The 23365-nt window shown below is 43.9% G+C and overlaps 1 protein-coding gene across 1 annotated transcript in view; it reads right to left on the minus strand.

Annotated features, from left to right (window-relative positions):
* Nucleotides 1-23365, minus strand: part of rnf123 (ring finger protein 123) — a 435502-nt gene that overhangs the window by 290555 nt on the left and 121582 nt on the right. Inside the window, exons 16-19 of the mRNA XM_073072589.1 lie at nt 20690-20807; nt 20485-20575; nt 16077-16138; nt 3159-3230 (exon numbers count right to left, since the gene is read on the minus strand). Coding sequence (XP_072928690.1) covers nt 3159-3230; nt 16077-16138; nt 20485-20575; nt 20690-20807 — 343 coding nt within the window. The remainder of the gene's footprint in view (nt 1-3158; nt 3231-16076; nt 16139-20484; nt 20576-20689; nt 20808-23365) is intronic.

The following is a 23365-nucleotide window of genomic DNA, read 5'->3' on the forward strand; positions in this document are numbered from 1 at the left end:
CTCCACTCTTCATAATTCTGAGTTTCTAAGCGCGGTTCTCCAAGGGAATGACCGCTACATTACTTCTGCTTCTGGTTTCCTTCTATCCAGGTATCTTCATCCCCAACATTCTCTTCTTCCTTGAACTTCACCCATTACCACACACTCACCAGCCTACCAATGGTCTTATGAATTCAGATTCCGCCTTTACCCTAAAATTCCAGTTTTCAGTCATCAATTCATTAGCTTCCATCTTCCAACACCCCCAAATCTCCTCAGAATTTAAATACAAATAGTTCCTGGTTCATGTGAGAGTTCTTATCTGAGAACAGTCCTTGCCGATTTATCCATGGTAGAAACCTGATTTTTATGAATACCATATCATATAATTGCCAAAACTCTTTCTTTTCATTATAAACGCTATGCATGAGTAAACTAATACAGCATATACTATAACCATTCAGTAATGGACACTATGAAACCTTTTATCTTTATAACCTGGAGAGATTCTGTAAATTGCAAACTTTCATCCTCTCCAAACCCATAACTTTAAGCATATTGCATCATACTTCCCCGGTCCACACCACCACCAGCAGGAGTCCTGCAATCAAGCCCTCAATCAAATGTCCTGCAATATTTGACCTACCCATTCACTTGCCAGCTAAGTCTCAAACTCTGACCTCATATTCATGCTACCTTCTTTCAGTATATCCTACTCAGTCTGTCCCCTCCCCTGGGAATTGGATGTCTGTGTAGATGTAGGAAGGCTAATGCCAACAACACCTTAATATCACCCCCTTGAGCAAGAATGCACAGCAGCAGCACCACCACTTTCTAAGAAGATTGAGGCAAACGAGGCTTCCCCCACACTCCCCACCCACCCCATCTTAACTGTGTTGTAAAGGAGCACCATTGAGAGCATCCTGACAAGTTCCATCTCTATCTGGTAAGAGAGCAGTCGAGCATCGGACCAGAAGTTCCTCCAAAGGATTGTGAGTACAATTGAAAGGATCATAGGGTCACCCTACCATCCATCAGGGACATTTTTCAGGAGCGCTGTATACGCAGGGCCATTAGTACCATTAAGGATCCCAGCCATCCATCCAGCATCCTCTGACTTTCTACCATCAGGCAGGACAGTATAAATCATAGAAAACAAGAATGGTCAGGATGATAAATGGTTTCTTCCCCCAGGCCACTGGGGCTCTGAGCTCCCTGCACATCATATTCAAAGTATCACTGGTTAATCTGTTCCATGCCTTACAATATTTAATATTAATGGACTTCAGTTTGTTAATTATGTGTGATTCACCTGTAGATTTTATCTTTACCTTCATAAGTTATCGTGTGTTATGTGTACTACTATGCTGTACAACCTAGTTCAAAGAAATGTTGCCTCATTTCTATATACATTATATGGTTATATACATTATATACATGCATATGGTTAAATGACAATATATTTGACTTGACTTGAACTCCCCCATGATTCTACTACACTAGAACTTTACAGAGACCAATTAACCTACCAAGCACACACCTTTGAGATTTAGAGCAAAACCGAAGCAGCTGGAGGAAACTAAATCAGTCACGAGGAGAATGTACAGTCTCCATGTAGGCAGCACCCCAGGTCAGGAATGAACCCAAGCCTCTGGTGCTGCTAGGCAGGGACTCTACCAGCTATGCCATTGTGCTGCTGAAACTTGAATTTATTTAATACTTTCAGGACAAAAGAATGGTCGCAAGACACAAGACATTTGGATATATACATGCATATAAGTTTAGAGGGAAATGGGCGAATGTGACTCGCTTAAATGGACAGCTTGATCAGCTTGAATGAGTTAAGCTGAAGAGCCTGTTTCTGTGCTGTATTACGTTAGGACTCTCTGACTTTGCTGTAGACTCATTAAAGATGATCAACACTGAGAAACTTTAAGACAGGATAGCAGAACCTTGGTTTCAGAGGTAGATGAGAGTTCATAAAAATTGTTTGAAAGGGCAAGAAAGAGAGGCAGAAGAATTTAAAGAGGAAGTTTCAATGCTTTGGGTTTCCTATCTGCCTCTTGCAGTTTATTTTGGGCACTCACCACTCTGCGTAAAGATAATTGACCTGCACACCTTTGAACTCTCTCCTCTTGCTTTAAATGCACGCCCTCTAACTCTTCTCATCAGATACTCTGCTTTCCCATTTCTTATCAAAGTCATGATCCTTTGGTGAATTCTGGAATTCTTTTCTATCCGCAGGCTTCTTGTTCATTTTTAACCAGGTTCCTTTGATCTAATGTTATATTTCACCAATGCCTGATTATAGTTCTTAGCTCCACCCAAAACTAACTCTACTTTTTGATTTTCCAGGCAAAGATCTTCTTTCACAACTGTGTTTATTCCATTTGTCATTATCAATACCCTATCAAGACCAAATTTCCTCTTTTTATTTTTATAACATGCGTGAAAGCTAAGAGTCATGGAATATTTGTTTCCCAATTTGATCATTTACAACCTTGGCTAATAATGGCTCATATACATTCATTTCCACACACACAATTAATCCACTTACCCTGTATCAAATGCTGTATGGATTCAGATAAATAACCATGAATTTTCCTCTTTCCCTGATACTGTCATCAGCATCCTATGAATTGAAACCTAGGCACAGTCTTTGAACCATGGATTCAACTCCTTGATCTTACTCACCCCATGCCAACTAGAATGTGATTCTGAGATAAAGGAGCAACATTAGACTTGGTCAGTATTGTGGAGATGAATGTAGAATGATAAAGAGAATACATGGTCAGAACTTGGCTCAATGTTACATGGGGTACCAAGACTGTGAGTGGCCTGGTTCAGACCTAGATGTTAGCTTAGGATAACAATGCAGTAATATAGTGGCTAGAAACAGGACTTGTATTTCCCTTTGTCTTCCAGATGGTGGAAATTTGTGCTCATCCAATCTGAAACACCAAACAAGGAGCTTAGTAAAAAAAAACAGATGGCCAGTGGATTCAAAGCAAGTAATAAGTATTATTGATGCTGTGGAAGATCAGGATTTAAGATTAGAAACAGGAAGGATGGATCTTTAACGGACTCCAGAAGTAACACTAAAATATCACAGAACACCTTATACAGATTTGGTTAGAAATCTATCTCGGACAAACAACAAGGTGCTAATGAGTACTCACTCCCCGATTGCTGGCATTCTCCTGTAAAAATTTTCTGAATTTATTCAGAAAAATGTATCTGGATGCTTCGCCCTGAAATGAAAAGAGTTAAACATGTTTGAGTGTTGAATTTGTCATTTATCATTTGAACATTTGGCTATAGTCTCATCTTCCAATTAGATGGAACATCAGATTCTATGATGGGAGATTTTCATTGAAAGTTTCAGACTCAACCTGTTAACAATCACCACTAAAGCCTCTTTGCTTCTCTGCAACTTGTCCACCACCAGCACTTCCTACAACTGAGGTGGACTTTATTAACAGTCTTCAGTACAACCCTTGTGACCTGCATCCCACTAACAGCATGTACACACATTAAAAACTAGCGGCCAGATAGAAGAGACTAAGCTATTGTTGACCTGCATTGCAATAAGCTTAAATACGAGAATAAGACATGCTTCTGACACAAGCAGTTAAGGTACCAGACTTCAAGTGGGATATATTAAGTTTTTTGGTACAGTAAAGACTCTTAAGATTAATATCAGCTTTTTAAAAGGTTGAGGGGTTGTTGAATAACATTGTTTCAAACAAAATGTTTAAAATGAAGAAAATATTTAATAAGGAAGAGGGAATTGTTTTGACTGGAATAGGAATCCTTAATAATGTAGACAACACACAAAATGTTGGAGAAACTCATCAGGCCAGACATCATCCATGGAAAGGAGTACAGTCAACGTTTCAGGTTCATCAGGACTGGAGGGGAAAGAAATGAAGAGTCAGAGTAAGAAGGTGGGGGGGGGGAAGGGAAAGAAGAACGCAAGGTGATAGGTGAAACCAGGAGGAGAGGAGGGGTGAAGAAAAGAGCTGGAAAGTTGATTAGTGAAAGAAATAAAGGGCTGGGGAAGGGGGGAATCTGATAGGAGAGGATAGAAGGCCATGGAAAGAAAAGGTGGAGGAGCACCAGAGGGAGGCAGGTAAGGAGATAAGATGAGAGGGGATGGGGAATGTTGTAGAGTGGACAAGGGGGCATTATTGAAAGTTCCTGAAATCAATGTTCATGCCATTAGGTTGGAGGCTACCCAAACTGAATATAAGGTATTGCTCCTCCAATCTGAGTGTGGCCTCATCACAACAGTAAAGGAGGCCATGGACACTCACATAGGAATGGGAATGAGAAGTGGTATTAAAATAGGTGGCCACTGGGAGAATCCGCCTTTTCTGGTGGATGGAGCATAGGTGCTCGTCGAAGCAATCTCCCAATCTACGTTGGGTCTCACTGATATACAGGAGATCACACCGGGAGAACCAGATGCAGTGAGAAGAAGTAGAAGAAAGCCCTAACTCTAAATGGAGTCACTGAGACGCCGTCGTGACAGCGATTTTTTAGCAGGCTTTCTTGCTTTTACAAGGCCGAGTTGCTAGTTCAATGCTCAACCCAGCACTGATGGAAAGCGTGCAAGGGAGCCGGCTGGATTCGAACTCAGGAGCCTTTGCTCCGAAGTCTGGCGCTGATGCTGCTACGCCACCAGCCCACTCACCAGATGCATTAGATGACCCCAAAAGACTCACAAGTGAAGTGTCGCCTCACCTGGAAGGACTGCTTGGGGCCCTGAATGGTAGTGAGGAAGGTGGTGTAGAAGCAGGTGTAGCACTTGTTCCACTTGCATGGATAAGTGCCAGGAGGGAGATCAGTGGGGAGGGATGAATGGTCCAGGGAGATGCAAAGGGTGCAATCCCTGCAGAAAGCTGGGGGTGGGGGGCAGAGTGGAAGATGCGCTTGGTGGTGGGATCCCATTGGAGATGGTGGAGGTTGCGGAAAATTACGTGCTGGACACAGAGGTTGGTGGGATGATAGGTGAGGACAAGAAGAACCCTATCCCTAGGGACGTTGGTGGTGGGAAGATGGGGTGAGGGCAGACATGGACAAAATGGAAGAAATACGGTTGAAGGCAGCGTTGATGGTGGTGGAAGACAGGCCCCTTTAGAACCATAGAACACTACAGCACAGTACAGGCCCTTCAGCCCTCCATGTTGTGCTGCCCATATAATCCTTAAAAAAATGTACTAAACCCACACTACCCCATAACCCTCTATTTTTCTTCCATCCATGTGCCTGTCCAAGAGGCTCTTAAATACCCCTAATGTTTGAGCCTCCATCATCATCCCTGGCAAGTCATTCCAGGCACTCACAATCCTCTGTGTAAAAAACTTACCCCTGATGTCTCCCCTAAACTTACCTCCCTTAATTTTGTACATATGCCCTCTGGTGTTTGCTATTGGTGCCCTGGGAAACAGGTACTTACTATCCACCCTATCTATGCCTCTCATAATCTTGTAGACCTCTATCATGTCCCCTCTCATCCATCTATGCTCCAAAGAGGAAAGTCCCAGCTCTGCTAACTTTGCTTCATATGACTTGTTCTCCAATCCAGGCAATATCCTGGTAAATCTCCTCTGCACCCTCTCCATAGCTTCCACATCCTTCCTATAATGAGGTGACCAGAATTGAACACAATACTCTAAGTGCGGGCTCACCAGAGATTTGTAGAGTTGCAACATGACCTCTCTACTCTTGAACTCAATCCCCCTGTTAATGAAGCCTAGCATCCCATAGGCCTTCTTAACTACCCTATCAACCTGTGCAGTGACCTTGAAGGATGTATGGATTTGAACCCCAAGGTCCCTTTGTTCATCCACACTCTTAAGTAACTGACCATTAATCCTGTACTCAGTCTTTTGGTTTGTCCTTCCAAAATGCATCACCTCACACTTGTCTGGATTGAACTCCATCTGCCATTTTTCTGCCCAACTCTGCAGCCTGTCTATATCCTCTTCTAACCTTCGACCACCTAAAGCTCCATCCAAAACTCCTCCAATCTTCGTGTCATCCGTAAACGTACTCACCTATCCTTCTGCCTCTACATCCAGGTCATTTATAAAAATCACAAATAGCAGGGGTCCCAGGACAGATCCCTGCAGCACTCCACTAGTCACCGACCTCCAGACAGAATACTTTCCTTCCACAACTACACTCTGCTTTCTTCCTTTAAGCCAATTTTTTTTATCCAAACAGCCAAGGTTCCACTTATCCCATGCCTCATGACTTTCTGGATGAGTCTCTCATGAGGGACCTTGTCAAATGTTTTGCTAAAGTCCATGTAGACCACATCCACTGCCCTACCCTCATCAATTTCTTTTGTTACCTCTTCAAAAAACTCAATCAGGCTCGTGAGGCACGATCTTCCCTTCACAAAGCCATGTTGACTATCCATGAGTAGACTGTACTTCTCCAAATGCTCATACTTCCTATCCTTTCTTTGAAGAAGGAGGACATCTCCTTTGTTCCAGAATGAAAAGCTTCATCCTGAGAGCAGATGTGGCAAAGACAGAAGAATTGAGAGAAGGGGATGGCAGTTCTACAAATACCAGGGTGGGAAGAGGTATAGTTCAGGTAACGTCAGTAGATCTTTAATAGACATCAGTAGATATGCTGTCTCTAAAGAAAGAGACAGAGAGAACGAAAAAGAGGAGGGAAGTGTTAGAAAGGGACCAGGTAAATAAGAGGACAGGATGGAAGTTGGAAGCAATGTGGATGAAATCAATGAGCTCTGCATGGGTGCAGGAAGAAGCAACAATGCAGTCATTGATGTAGTGTAGGAAAAATGCAGGATGGTCACCAGTGTAGGCTTAAAACATGGACCGTTCCACATAGCTGACAAAAAGTCAGACATAGCTGGGACCCATGCGAGTGCCCATGGCTACACCTTTTGTTTAAAGGAAGTGGGAGGAACCAAAGGAGAAATCACTGAGAGTGAGGACAAGTTCTGGCAAATGTAGGAGAGTGGTAGTGGAGGAGAACTGGCTGGATCTGGTGTCTAGAAAGAAAGGAGAGCTTTGAGGCCACCCTGGAAATTGGGTGATTAAGGAAATGGCTGAGGCATTTAACAATTATTTTGTGTCGGTTTTCACAGTGGAGGACACGTCTAATATGCCAAAGAAAGATGTTATAGATGAAATGGGAGGTGAGAACCTTGATAAAATCACTGTCACTAAAGATATAGTGATGAGCAAACTAGAGGGCCTGAAGGTAGATAAGTTCCCTGGTCCTAATGGGATGCATCCAAGGGTGCTGAAGGAACTGGCGGAGGTTATAGTAGATGCGTTGGTAATCATTTATCAAAACTCTCTAGTCTCTGGGCAGGTCCCAGCAGATTCGATGACAGCAAATGTTACGCCACTTTTTAAAAAAGGATGTAGGCAAAAGACAGGCAACTATAGGCTTAACATCTGTAGTCGAAAAAATGCTTGAAGCTGTCATTAAGAAGGAAATAGCAAAACATTTAGAAAGGACTGGTTCCATTAGACAGACGCAGCATTGATTCAGAAAGGGCAGGTCCTGTTTGACAAACTTACTGGAGTTCTTTGAGGACATGATGAGTGCAGTAAATAGAGGGGAACAAGTGGATGTTGTATACTTGGATTTCCAGAAGGCATTCGATAAGGTGCTGCACAAGAGACTTATAAATAAGATACTGATGCATGGAGTCGGAGGAAGTTTATTGGCATGGATAGTGGATTGGTTAACCAATAGATGGCAGAGAGCTGGTATAAATGAGTGTTTCTCTGGTTGGCAGTCCGTGGTGAGTGGGGTGCCGCAGGGGTTGGTGCTGGGCCCGCAGCTGTTTACCATTTACATTGATGATTTGTGTAACGGGGGTTTTTTTCTTTTTCTTTGTTACTGTGTATGTAATCAAAATGGCGTCTTTGCTTTGTTAAAAGTAGGAATGCTGGCGCCTGTGTTAATAGTAGGAATGCTAGCGTCTTTGTTATGATAAGTGCTGGAAGCTTGTTTGGGACTGTAAACTGATTGTTGGCGGGATTTTGGGGAGTCGGGGCGATGGAGTGAGAGAGAGAGGACGGGATGCTGGAAGCTGGGCGATGGTCCCCGGCCCAAGGTTTTCGGTGATGAGAGAAGTCGGAGACAGAGGAGTGTGGAGCGTCTGGTCGACCACCGTGGGGGTCCCAGGAGGCGGGTCGAGGAATTCGGAGGGGATCGAATACCAGAAGACTTCAGTAATTGAGCTCCAACGGTTGTGCACGAAGTGGTTTGGACTTTGATAAGTTTGGCGCCTTTTCTTTTTTTTCTCTTATTCATATATACTGTATCATTAGTAATCGCTTAGTTATAGTAATCTTTATAAATTGTACTCATTTAATCGCATAAGGTGTACTGTCTGTTTGTTGGGCGAGGCGGGGACATCACACAGCATCCACACCAGCTGATTACCCAGTTTGGCGGGGCCGAAGGCTGCTCCCCCTAGACTAGAACGAGTTTGAGCGATGCCTGAGGCGACCCAGGGGTTACATTGTGGGGTGCTGGTCCGGGATTGATTTCTGTGGAAGCTGTGTGATCGCCCTCTTTGAATTGTGTCTGCGGTGAAGAGCTGGTGTGCCTTTGTGGGTGTGCGATTGCCGGTTATCTCGGCATGTGTGTTGGGTGGGGTGGCTGCTGTTGGTAGCCCGGAGGTCGTTGTTCGAGTTCCGACTAGCGCTGACGAAAAGGTGGTGGGGCTATGGGCTGTCCATGCTGTTAAGAGTGCGAGGAAGGTCTGGTTGGAATGTTTCAGCAGAGGTGGGCTCCGCCCGGCTGTTGGAATAATGTCCAGCCCTAAAGCGGCGGAGACGTGGGCGGAGCAGACCGCTCAGTTGTTGGGTGAGTGGCAGTGCTTGGCTGAGGGAAAGCGACAGGGATTGGTTGAAAGTTTGAGTAGGCGGGCTGGTAGCGTTGTTAGAACTGTCGGGCGCAATTATCTCGAAGTGACAGCTGCCAGTTCTGGGAAAGTGTGGGAAAATGTGTGTGGTTCGACTGGAAGTCAAATGCCGCAGCTGGGGGGCTTATCATATCCGTGGCAGGAGATTGGTGGGAAGTTTTTAGGGTATCCCTTTTGGTTAGGAGGGCAGATAAATTGCTTGCGGAGACAGGGGGATTTGTCGAGGGGATCAGTTGTTCCGTTGATCCGAGAGGTGTCGGGAAACTTAGAGGAGGCCCAGTGGGGGAACGGCTTGGGGTCTCTGGGGGAGCACGTTCCCAGCAATGTACCAAGGAACTCCCGCAAGGAACAGACCCTATTCCTGAAGGCTTAGAGGGACCACGCAGTCAGGTGTTGTTACGGATGGATGGAAGTCAAGTTAAAGCCATCCTCGGCACCGGGGCACCGGTTAAGTTGCTGTACAGTTTGTGTTATAACCGTTTTTGGAAGCCTTTACCCTTGATGACATTGACGGCACTGGAGATTTGGGGTACCAGTGCCGGTGATTATAAAGACGACGGTTGTTGGTCAGTGAAAATGGAGTTCTTAGAGGCAAATGTGGAGGTGACTGAGGTTCGTGAATCGTTAATGCTGATGTGTCCGGACACTGTTGAGACGGGCAGCGTTTCGGTTATGGAGAGAACCAATATCCTGTTGGTGCGCTTGGGGGCCTGCCCGGAGGAGGCAGGTGAGAGCTGTTTGGAGGCATTATCGATGCACCCAGAGTTTCAAGCTGCTTGTGCGGACGTGTGTAGCAGTATTGGGTCGATACCGAATTCAAACAAGAGCCATTGGTGGCATGGCCTGGAGGAGTATCTGAGGGTGAGACCCTCTTAGTGGACGCTGCGAAATACCACCAGGGAGGGGAGTTGACTGCTGAAGACACCTCGGTGAGGCAGAGGTTGCGGCGACTGGCCCCTACAGCGTGGCAGACGTAGGCAGCGTGTGTGTGGATTATATTGGGCCGTAGAGGCGATGGCCTATCTGAGTGGTGCGAAGAGGTTTAAGGTGCTGGATCTGAGGAGTGGATGTTGCCAGATCCCGATGAGCGAGGCCGCCAAGGAGAAGACGGCGGTTAAAAGTTTCCTAGGAGTCTTTCCGGTCCGAAAAGATACCACAGGGTATCTCAGGAGCCCTTGCAACCTTCCTGCAGGGCATGTGGAAGACCATGGGGTGTGGAGGCGTTTGGAATTTTGACGTATGTGGATGATCTCCTGGTATTTGGATTTGCCTCAGGAGAATATGAAGTGAGGTCGTTGCAGGAGCGGCTGAGAACTACAGAGTTAAAGTGTTTTCTGGACACGTGCCAGAGCTGGCGAAGGTCGCAGCTCGTGAGTGTCTGTCTCTACGGAATCAAGTTTGAAATGAAGACTGAGAGACCGGAGAGAGTGATCTGGAACCATTTGAAAGACTTACAAGTTGGAGAGAATGAAGAAAGTTGTTTGACTGAGGGCCACAGCAAACAGAGCCTGGAGAAGGGAGTTTGCGGAGGTGAAGAAATTGCGGACAAATCTTGGAAGGGGGAAGCGGTAGCTTGAAGGGAACCTGAAGATGACCATCGACAGTTCAAATGAAGTGCAAAACCTGAAGGTTGATCTGGAAGAAGTTATGAGGAGAAAAAAAGCTGGAGAGAAGTGCAGTGAATACTGAACTGGAGGGTGACCAATCTTTAACTGCTGCTTTTCAGGTCGGGGTGGAAGAAGCTGTTGGAGTAACTGCATTCCAGATTGAGATGGCCGGGATGCAGGAGTCAGAACTGCTGAGCCAGGGGCCAGAGAAGATGACAATCTCAATTGCAGGAAGCTGAAGAGACTGCAGGAGCAGTGCAGGTCACGTGTTTCCGTTTGAAAAAGATCAAACGGCAGCTACCGATCAAAGAAATGAGGAAGAATACGGATTCAAAGGCTGATGTGCTGGATGTGTGGTACATGCTGCCTTTTGCTGACTTTCCCTCGATTGAGGAAGAGACCTTTGGCCCTTCTTCCACTGAGTCAGGTGTAGTGGGGAGGGTTAGCTGTGTGCAGTGTGGGGCATGAGTGAGAGGTTGAAAGAGGAGTTGGTAGTGGACCCAAGGTATCCCCAGCTGTGTCCTAGCCTAAGGGTTTAGGTGAGGGGGGTACGGAGGTCTCAGAAGGGTTTGGGAACGCCCAGATAGTTGGCCTATATAGCGCCTAAGGAACAGGGCGTGAGGTTTACTGTGTGGGGAGGAGATGTCACTGCTGGTGTTTGGGTTATGGTGTGTTGGCAGGAAAGGTGACGAGTTATCTAATAGTCATGAGGACATGACTTTTATTTGGTGGGGGGAGAGTGTAACGGGGGTTTTTTTCTTTTTCTTTGTTACTGTGTATGTAATCAAAATGGCGTCTTTGCTTTGTTAAAAGTAGGAATGCTGGCGCCTGTGTTAATAGTAGGAATGCTAGCGTCTTTGTTATGATAAGTGCTGGAAGCTTGTTTGGGACTGTAAACTGATTGTTGGCGGGATTTTGGGGAGTCGGGGCGATGGAGTGAGAGAGAGAGGACGGGATGCTGGAAGCTGGGCGACGGTCCCCGGCCCAAGGTTTTCGGTGATGAGAGAAGACGGAGACAGAGGAGTGTGGAGCGTCTGGTCGACCACCGTGGGGGTCCCAGGAGGCGGGTCGAGGAATTCAGAGGGGATCGAATACCAGAAGACTTCAGTAATTGAGCTCCAACGGTTGTGCACGAAGTGGTTTGGACTTTGATAAGTTTGGCGCCTTTTCTTTTTTTTCTCTTATTCATATATACTGTATCATTAGTAATCGCTTAGTTATAATAATCTTTATAAATTGTACTCATTTAATCGCATAAGGTGTACTGTCTGTTTGTTGGGCGAGGCGGGGACATCACACAGCATCCACACCAGCTGATTACCCAGTTTGGCGGGGCCGAAGGCTGCTCTCCCTAGACTAGAACGAGTTTGAGCGATGCCTGAGGCGACCCAGGGGTTACATTGGGAAGAGGGGACTGAGTGTAGCGTAGCAAAATTTGCTGATGACACTAAACTGTGTGGAAAAGCAAATTGTACAAAGGATGTGGAGAGTCTGCAGAGGGATATAGATAGGTTAAGTGAGTGGCCAAGGTCTGGCAGATGGAATACAATGTTGGCAAATGTGAGATCATCCACTTTGGAAGGAATAATAGAAGAGCAGATTATTATTTAACTAGTGAAAAATTGCAGCATGCTGTTGCGCAGAGGCACTTGGGAGTGGTTCATGAATCGCAAAAGTTTGGCTTGCAGGTACAACAGGTTATTAAGAAGGCAAATGGAAGGTTGGCCTTCATTGCTAGAGGGGCTGAATTCAAGAGCAGGGAGGTCATGCTGCAACTATACAGGGTACTGGTAAGGCTGAACCTGGAGTACTGTGTGCAGTTCTGGTCTCCATACTTGAGGAAGGATATACTGGCTTTGGAGGCAGTGCTGTGGAGGTTCACCAGGTTGATACCACGGATGAAGGGGTCAACCTATGAGGAGAGATTGAGTCGCCTGGGACTATACTCTCTGGAGTTCAGAAGAATGAGAGGGGATCTTCTAGAAACATACAAAATTTTGAAAGGGATAGATAAGATAGAAGTAGGAAAGAACTAGTGGACATTGTCTCAAGATTCAGGGAAAAAGATTTAGGATAGAGATGAGGAGAAACTGTTTTTCCCAGAGAGTGGTGAATCTGTGGAATTCTCTGCCCAGGGAGGCCGTTGAGGCCTCCTCACTAAATATATTTAAGAAACAGTTAGATAGGTTTTTACGTAGTAAGGAATTAAGGGTTATGGGGAAAAGGCAGGTAGATGGAGCTGAGCTTACGGACAGATCAGCCATGATCTTATTGAATGGCGGGGCAGGCTCGATGGGCCAGATGGCCTACTCCTGCTCCTATTTCTTATGTTCTTATGTTCTGATGGGGATGGAGGTTCACAGGGACTAGACATCCATAGTGAAAATAAGATGCTCGGGGCCAGGGAGCTTGAAATCATTGAAAAGATCAAGAGCATGTGAAGTGAGACAGATGTAGGTAGAACGGGACTGAACCAGGGGGGATAAAACTGAGTCAGGGTATGCAGATTTGAGTTCAGTGAGACACAAACAAGCAGAAACAATGGGTCTACCTGGACAGGTAGGTTTGTGAATCTTGCGTAGGAGGTAGAAATGGGAGGTGCAGGGTGAGGGAACTATGAGGTTGGTAGCAATAGATGGGAGATCCCCAGAGTTAATAACATTTGTCCTTTCACTCAAACTCATTAATAAATTCTCCTCTTCTTTTAAAAATCTTTCATAAAGCAGCTCTCTGGAAAGTGACCTCACTGCTTTAGCCTCTTACCTTACTATTTTGCTCCCTTTTAGCACTGCTTTTTAAAAATATTTCTTATTGTAACATATAGTAGTTTTTATGTCTTCCACTGTACAGCTGCCACAAAGCAACAAAATTCATGACATATGTCAGTGATGATAAACTTGATTCTGATCTGATTCTGCATTTTGGTCACCTCACCCAATGCTTTTTCTGCTGCCAAGTGAAGTTCAACTTGGGCCTCTAGTACACTTTGCAGAATTTTACAGAGACAAAGGCAATTTAGCTGTCGGTTTAAGTGCTACAGTGCAAAACCAGGTACCAAAAATAAAAACGTAATGAACGTGCAACACTTAATCACAAACTCCTGAGGAGCATCAACAAAAAACAAGTAAACACAGCTTATTTAAATCAGAGAATACTGGCCATTCTAGCTCAAACACAGTGCAAACTCAAAGAAGAACATTCATAACACTAAGAACATTAACCTGTAACAAAGCACATAGCACTTAGAAAGCAATATTAAGATGCAAAGTACTAAACCATAATCTACCAAAATGGGAAAAGAATGAACAGAATCAAGAGTAATCAGTTCCAATTTGAGTTTACAGCAGAAGCTGGAAATGAATCTTAAATCATATGCATTTAGAGTAGGAATTGTCTACAGTCCTGCTTTTGCTACCACTATATCTACAGCAGGTACTTCACTGACATAGGATATAAAAGCAGAAGCTGCTGGAAATACTGAGCAGCTCAGGTAGCACCAGTCAGAAAGAAACAGTTAACTTTTCGGGTCAAATACCTTCCATCAAAAAAATAGTTTTAAGTTAACAGAAATTGGGGAGAGGCAGGAAGGTGTCCAATAGGTCAGCAGTCTAGAGAGATGAAATGAGAGAGGTGGCTATAAAAGCTAGCGCATTAACTAAGCTGTGTCTAAACCAGGTGCTATTTGGGAGGAGACAGAAGAAATCTGTATATTATAAAAGGGGAGAGGGAAGAAAAATATCATGCATGCAAAGAGTTGTGCTTAGAAAGAATAGAGATAGTACAGTGGATTCCAAATATAGTACTGACAGTGGTTGGCCTGTTCTACACACCAATATAAAAACAGTGCAGTGAGTTTCAGATAGGAATTTACAGAGCAGGCATTATGTTCTACACAGAAATATAGAATTTGAATCAGATTAAGTTGACAGTTGAAGTTGACAGTGATGCAGGTGGATGCTTCCCTGGTGTTATGGATTATTGATTACCTGACTGGCAGACCACAGTACGTGCGCTTGCAACATTGTGTGTCAGACAGAGTGGTCAGCAGCACTGGGGCTCCACAGAGGACTGTCCTGTCTCCCTTTCTCTTCACCATCTACACCTCGGACTTCAACTACAACACAGAGTCCTACCATCTTCAGAAGTTGGATGCATCAGCAAGGGAGATGAGGCTGAGTACAGGGCTACGGTGGGAAATTTTGTCACATGGTGCGAGCAGAATCATCTGCCGCTTAATGTGAAAAAGACCAAGGAGCTGGTGGTGGACCTGGGGAGGGTTAAGGCACCGGTGACCCCTGTTTCCATCCAAGGGGTCAGTGTGGACATAGTGGAGGATTACAAATAACTGGGGATACAAATGGACAATAAACTGGACTGGTTAAAGAACACTGAGGCTGTCTACAAGAAGGGTCAGAGCCGTCTCTATTTCCTGAGGAGACTGAGGTCCTTTAACATCTGCCGGACGATGCTGAGGATGTTCTACGAGGCTGTGGTGGCCAGTGCTATCATGTTTGCTGTTGTGTGCTGGGGCAGCAGGCTGAGGGCAGCAGACACCAACAGAATCAACAAACTCATTCGTAAAGCCAGTGATGTTGTGGGGGTGGAAACTGGACTCTCTGACGGTGGTGTCTGAAAAGAGGTTGCTGTCCAAGTTGCATGCCATCTTAGACAATGACTCCCATCCACTCCATAATGTACTGGTTAGGCACAGGAGTACATTCAGCCAGATACTCATTCCGCTGAGATGTAACACTGAGCGTCATAGGAAGTCATTCCTGCCTGTAGCCATCAAACTTTACAACTCCTCCCTCGGAGTGTCAGACACCCTGAGCCAATAGGCTGGTCCTGGACTTATTTCCACTTGGCATGATTAACTTATTATTATTTAATTATTTATAGTTTTATATTGCTATCTTTCTTCACTATTCTTTGTTGGTGCGGCTGTAACGAAACCCAATTTCCCTTGGGATCAATAAAGTCTGTCTGTCTGTCTGCCTGTAATATAACTGATACGTCTTGGAATTTGTTGTTTTGTGGCAGTAGTCCAGTGCAATACATTAAAAACTATAAATTACAATAAGAAATATATATTAAAAATTAAATTAAATAAGTAGTGTAAAAAGAGCAAAAGTAGTGAGGTAATGTTCATGGGTTGGTTGATCATCAGTTCAGAAATGGCAGGGGGGAGGGGAAAGTAGCTGTTTCTGAAATGGTGTGTGCATGTCTGTCTTTAGGCTCCTGTACCTCCTTTCTGATGGTTATAGTAAGAAGACAGATGTCTTGGGTGATGGGGGTCCTTAATGATAGATGGCACATTTTTGAGGCGTCACCTTTTGAAGAGCTGAAGAAAGCGAGATTCAGACGTAAATATAGATACCGTGCATGAAGTTCGAAACAAAAATGTGGAAGCATGCCGTGAGTTCTAGACAGTTCACAGTGAATCCGAAACTGTTAATGGGAAGTATGATTTTGCACTTAAAATAAGACCCTCTGTGGTGATTTCTTAATCAAGAATGTAGATAGTAGTCAGTAGTGTAAGCTCTTCCTGTAGGTTTACTCACCACTCCCCTGTCTCTGTTGTTGAGAAGTAATTTCAGTATTTGAATCTGTAGTTCTTCCACAACTACAAAACAAAACATTGCAGGTTATCAGTGATTTCTGCCCATCACAATGTAGTTCTATATTTCACACTAATCCTTCAATTGCATTCTCACAGAATTTCACAGCAAACTGCACAACATTAAACTTGTATCAAAAGGACATCAACTGACTGATGACATTGTCCATTACAAGGTACAAAGCCCGACTTGGTTTCAACTATATGCCAGACAGGGCAAAAATGGGCACAGAAACAGGTATAGAGTGAGCTAGCAAAGGCATCTCATAAATACAAGAGGTTTTGCAAATGCTGGAAGTCTTGAGGTACACATACAAAACGCTGGAGGAACTCAGCAGATCAGGCAGCATCACCAAAACTGATAAAGGGTCTCTACCAAAACACTCACTGTTCAATCCTTTCCACAGATGCTGCCTGATCTGCTGAGTTTCTCCAGCATTTCATGCGTGTTACTCAGGGAAAAGCCTCTGAGTGACACTCACCCGAATAGAACTTTATCACCATTTTTTTGTAGCAGAATCCTAAAGAAGAAACCATTCCTGAGGTAAAGATCAGAATGATCAGTGGCAGTAGATTTGTATCTTATCAGTTATCAACCTTTGTGGAGTTGTCCATCACCAACAGCCAGTGCAAGTGGCACTGAAGAAAAGTTCCTCATATTCTGCATCCCAATAGCATGGATACTGGGATTTCCGTGGATTATTTCCATCCTCCCTTCCCCCTTCTCCTTCTGATCTTCCTTCAGTCCTCCCCATTTTGCTCTCTTTTCCTCAAATCTTCCACCACCTCTACAGCTCCCCATCGCCTAGCTTTGTCCCCAATCCCCTCATGGTTTTACCCCACCAGACTCCCTCCCCTATCCGGATTTGGATTCACCTGCCATTCACTTCTCCCCTAATGATTTTCATGATCACCTCCTTGCTTTAAGAGTCCAACACTGGTAGCCCTTTGTACTCCTGCTTATCTTTCTCCAGCAGCTATCTCATATCTTCACATTCCTTTCCCCACACTTGCTCCCACTGCATCTCAAACATTTTTCTCTCTGTCTTTGTCTGCCTCCATCATCACCCACATGTCACGGTCTCCAAGCTCCACTCCCCTACCTGGCACAACCTGCCTGTCATCTATCACCACTCCTCAGTTTACCAGCCACCACTCCCTTCCCTTCTCCATGCTAACCATTTCACCTCTCCACCCTCAGTCCTGAGGAAGGGGAATGAAATATCGACAACTCCTTCCCCCCACCACCCCACAGATGCTGCTTAACTGCAGGGTTCTTGCAGCAGATTGTGTTTAACTCCAGATTCCAACATCTGCATTCTCTGGTGCCTCCAGCGGATACATATCTGAATGGTCCATGAGCCCTATGTCATCATTCCTTTATTTCACTTTGTTTATTTAGAAATGTATGTCTTTGCACTATACTACTATCACAAAACAATAAATTTCACATCTTAGAAGGCAATTATAATAAACCTGATTCTTATTCTCTCCATATCCAATATAAATGGAGCACATTGGAGCTGTACTTTACCAATAACCAGTGCCTAGCAAACTGAACTTAACCAATCACCAGTGCCAATATTAACTGTCCTTCAACAATATCCATTATCATTGGATCTGTGCCTCACCAATATCCAGTGTCCATGAATCTATCCCTCACCAATCTCGTGTCCATGGATCTATCCCTCACCAATATCCAGTGTCCATGGATCTGTCCCTAACTAATATCCAGGTTAGATCCTCAGAGATCTTGACACCCAGGAACTTGAAGCTGCTCACTCTTTCCACTTCTGATCCCTTTTTGAGGATTGGTATGTGTTCCTTTGTCTTACCCTTCCTGAAATCCACAATCAGCTCTTTCAGCTTACTGATGTTGAGTGCCAGGTTGTTGCTACGACACCACTCCACTAGTTGGCATATCTCACTCCTGTACGCCCTCTCGTCACCACCTGAGATTCTACCAACAATGGTTGTATCATCAGCAAGTTTATAGATGGTATTTGAGCTATGCCTAGCCATACAGTCACATATATATAGAGAGTGGGCTATGCACAAACCCGGGGTGCACCAGTGTTGATCATCAGCGAGAGGGAGATGTTATCACCAATCCACACAGATTGTGGTCTTCTGGTTAGGAAGTCGAGGATCCAACTGCAGAGGGAGATACAGAGGCCCAGGTTCTGCAATTTCTCAATCAGGATTGTGGGAATGATGGTATTAAATACTGAGCTATAGTCGATGAACAGCATCCTGACATAAGTGTTTGTGTTGTCCAGGTGGTCTAAAGCTGTGTGAAGAGTCATTGAGATTGCATCTGCCATTGACCTATTGTGGTGATAGAAAAATTGCAATAGGTCCAGGACCTTGCTGAGGCAGGAATTCAGTCTAGTCTAGTTGATGGGAATACGTGAAACAATAGGTTAAAGGGAAGAGGAGGAATGAAACTAATAGGGAGGCTTTGAGACTAACATTGAGACAATAGTCTGAATGATATCTTTCCATAACCCGAGAAAATATAAATAATATGAAAATGTAGTTGGAAGGGACAGACATTCTGTCAAGGAAACAGGAGAGGCTAATGACAAGCATGAGTTTTCAGAGCTGTAACAGCAATCTATAAACCCGACACTCAAGGCCCTACCCGACCAAGCTACGAGAGCGGAGGTGAACAGATCAGGAACAGTGACGCAGTTAAAAAATGCTGGAAAGAACATTTTGAAGACCTCAGGATCCCCTGCCCTTGAAGTGAGTACTCTTGACTCCATCCCAAAGCAACATACTCAGAGGTGAGAAGCTCCACTCACAAATCATCAGTTATGTCTAGGACAAGCAAAGCATACCAGGAAACCTTAGTGATGGTGTAATCATGATCATCTTCAAGCAAGAAAATATCAGGCTGTTATAACTAGAGTGAGTTATATCTATCTACCATAGCAAAGTCATCCCCAGGGTCCTTCTAAATCTTCCTGCCTCAGTGGCTGAATAACTACACCGTGTGAGTTCTATCCACCTGCAGGTTCAGTGGACATGATTTTCATTGAACAGCAACTCTTTAGAGTACAGGAATCACCGCCATGATCTCTTTCAAGCTCACCAAAGCCTTTGAGTCCATGAATCAGGAGAGACTGTAATATTTACAAACAGCTCTACGACAGAGGTACTCTCAGCAAAAACTGACTCTGTCATTACTGCATTGCAACTTAACCTTTTTGCTGCATTATTTTGCTTTGCCCCCAACATTCTAGCAGCACTGAAGACATTCAGAACTAATAGGAAGGTGTTCAACCTACAGCAACTACCTTCCAAAACCAAGGTCATCCAAACCTTAGTGAATGAGCTGCAGAATGCAGTCAATCCACATGCTTGCACAGACTGGAAGGCTGAGCTCCAGATCATTGTCAACTCATGGCTCCAAATGAATTTTGAAAGAACATTACTAATGTCTCCACAATCTCCACCACTACCTCTTTCAGAACCCAAGGGTACAGTTCATCTGGTCCAGGTGACTTATGTACACTTAGATCTTTCAGCTTTTTGAGCACCTTCTCCCTTCTAATAGTAACTGCACCCACTTCTCTTCCCTAACACCCCTCAACATTTGGCACACTGCTCATGCCTTCCACAGTGAAGAATAATGCAAAATATTCATTTAGTTCCTCTGCCATCTCCTTGTGCCCCATTATTATTTCTCTGCCCTTTTTTCTAGCCGTCCTACATCCACTCTCATCTCTCAAAGGTATTTCTCAAGTATTTTTACATGTTTGAAAAAGCTTTTACTATTCACTTTGATATTGTTTGGTAGCTTGCTTTCATATTTTATCTTTTCACTCCTAATGATTTCTTCAGTTGCTCTCTGTAGGTTTTTAAAATCTTCCAAAACCTCTATCTTCCTGCTAAATTTTGCTTTGTTGTATGCCCTCTCCTTTGCTTTTACATTTGCTTTGACTTCCCTTGTCAGCCATATTTGTACTATTTTGCCATTTGAGTATTTCTTTGTTTTTGGAACACATCTATCCTGCACCTTCATCATTTTTATCAGAAACTCACACCATTGCTGCCTTGCTGTCATCCCTGACAGCAGTTCCTTCCAATTTTCCTCTCTCATACCACTGTAATTCCCTTTACTCCACTGAAATACTGCTACATCAGACTTTACTTTCTCCCTATCACATTTCAAGTTGAACTCAATTATATTGTGATCACTGCCTTCTAAAGGCTTTTTTACCTTAAGCTCCCTAATCACCTCTGGTTCAATACGTAACACCCAATCCAGTATAGCTGATCCCCTAGCAGGCTCAATAAAGGATACAACTCCAGCCATCAGAATCCTTCAGCCAGTAAGTATTTACCTTCAATCCGCTTCTTCAATCGCTGACAACCACGTTCATAAGCACGTCGTCTCAGTCGCTCCTCAGCACTTTCTTCCTTTATCTCCTTGCCCTGAAGTGAAATAAATCCAGCTTCTGTTAAAATGATAAAATTATTTGGAAATTTCTGCTGTCCCCAACTTCTCCTCATTCACAAAGATCATGAAGGTTAAACAAAGGATCCTACCTCTTTATCAAACCTGGTTGGCCACCAAGTAGTGGGAATGAGCTCCTCTAATCCTGCTTCTTCCACTCGAAGAGGAGTTTTAATATAAAAAAACACAACTGATCGAAGCACATCAAATGTAGTTTCAAGTTAAGGGTCATTAAGACAATGATTATTACTTTAAAAATTCTCAACCATCTTCCCTATTGTTTACAATATCTCCAACTCCAATACCCCAAAATTTTCCTAATTTATTTCACTCATCTCAAACAGAAAAAGGGAAAGAATATTTCAGTCTTGCCAGGTTTTTAGAGACAAGGTTAAAAGCAAAGGGTCGATCTTTAAAAAGAACAAGAGCACAAAAAGAGCACTTGACCTCAGTTCTGCTACTCAGCTAGAACTGACTATGGAAGCATTTTCCAGTGGTGAGTTCATCTGTTGCTGAACATTACATCACAGCAAACAGACTATGAAGAATGACAAGAGTCTAGATCATTTCCAAATCCACAGCAGCCATACAACTGTTTGTCCAACTCCAAAAGACAAATGAAAGTTATTGAATGTTGTTTGCTTGGATTTTCAGAAGGCCTTTGACAAGGTACCACACATGAGACCGCCAAACAAGAATCCATCCTATTACTGGAAAAACACTAGCAGAGATAGAGAATTGGCTAACTGGCAGGAGGCAAACAAAGAGAATGAATAATGGGGGCTTTTCTGGTTGGCTTCCAGTGTCTAGTGGTATTCTGCAGGGGTTGGTGTTAGATCCATTAATTTTCCCGTGAAAGATTAATGATTTGGATGAATGAATTGATGGTTTTGTGGCCAAGTTTGTGGATGATATAAAAATAGTTGGTGGGTCAGGTAGTGTTGAGGAGGCAGGAAGTTGCAGAAGGACTTGTGTAAATTCAGACAATTGGCAGATGGAAACCAGTATAGGGAAGCGTATAGTCATGCACTTTGGTAGAAGGAATAAAAGTGTAGACTGTTTTCTAAATAGGAACCAAATTCAGAAATCAGAAGTGCAAAGGGACTTGAGAGTCCTAGTGCAGGATTCCTGAAAAGTTAACTAACAGGCTGAACTGTTAGTAAGGAAGGGCCAATGCAATGTTAATATTCATTTCGAAAGGACTAGAATATAAAAACAATGCTGTCATGCTGAGGCTTTGTAATTTTATTTATTTTCTTTTTAAGATACAGCATGGTAACCGACCCTTCTGACAAGCCAATGCTTGGATACAAATGCACACTGAGCAAAGAGTTAAATTGTACCACAGACGCAAAATTCAAAAGGGCAAAGAATGTAGGACTGAAGGTGCTGTATTTAAATGCGCATAGTATTTGGAATAAGATGGACAAACTCCTGGCGCAATTAGAGATTGACACTGTGGGCATCACTGAATCATGGCTGAAAGGAGGCCATATTTGGGGGTTTAACCTCAAAGGATATACTTTGGGTAGAAAGGACAGGCAGGAAGGAAGGCATAGGTGGTGATGTGGATCTGTTGATAAGAGATGGAATTACATCTTTAGAAAGAGGTGGCATAGGGTCAGAGAATGTTGAACCTTTGTGGGTAGAGTTAAGAAACTGCAAGCGTAAAAAAAATTATGGGAATCATATATAGGCCTCCAAATAGTAGCCAAGATGTGGGGTTGAGATTGCAAAGGTAGCTGCAAAAGGCATGCAATAACAGTAATGATACAATTGTAATGGGGGACTTCAATGTGCAAGGGGATTTCGAAAATCATAAGACCATAAGATATAGATAGATAGATACTTTATTCATCCCCATGGGGAAATTCAACTTTTTTCCAATGTCCCATACACTTGTTGTAGCAAAACTAATTACATACAATACTTAACTCAGTAAAAAATATGATATGCATCTAAATCACTATCTCAAAAAGCATTAATAATAGCTTTTAAAAAGTTCTTAAGTCCTGGCGGTAGAATTGTAAAGCCTAATGGCATTGGGGAGTATTGACCTCTTCATCCTGTCTGAGGAGCATTGCATCGATAGTAACCTGTCGCTGAAACTGCTTCTCTGTCTCTGGATGGTGCTATGTAGAGGATGTTCAGAGTTATCCATAATTGACCGTAGCCTACTCAGCGCCCTTCGCTCAGCTACCGATGTTAAACTCTCCAGTACTTTGCCCACGACAGAGCCCGCCTTCCTTACCAGCTTATTAAGACGTGAGGCGTCCCTCTTCTTAATGCTTCCTCCCCAACACGCCACCACAAAGAAGAAGGCGCTCTCCACAACTGACCTATAGAACATCTTCAGCATCTCACTACAGACATTGAATGACGCCAACCTTCTTAGGAAGTACAGTCGACTCTGTGCCTTCCTGCACAAGGCATCTGTGTTGGCAGTCCAGTCTAGCTTCTCGTCTAACTGAACTCCCAGATACTTGTAGGTCTTAACCTGCTCCACACATTCTCCATTAATGATCACTGGCTCCATATGAGGCCTAGATCTCCTAAAGTCCACCACCATCTCCTTGGTCTTGGTGATATTGAGACGCAGGTAGTTTGAGTTGCACCATATCACAAAGTCCTGTATCAGTTTCCTATACTCCTCCTCCTCCTCCTCCTCCTGTCCAAAAGGAGCAAAAGTAGGCTATTCAGCCCATCAAGTCTGCTCTGCCATTCAATCAATTCATCCAGTCATTCCCACTCCCCTAACTTCTCCCCAT

Source organism: Hemitrygon akajei, chromosome 19 (genome assembly GCF_048418815.1).
Source record: "Hemitrygon akajei chromosome 19, sHemAka1.3, whole genome shotgun sequence".
Lineage (NCBI taxonomy): Eukaryota > Metazoa > Chordata > Chondrichthyes > Myliobatiformes > Dasyatidae > Hemitrygon > Hemitrygon akajei.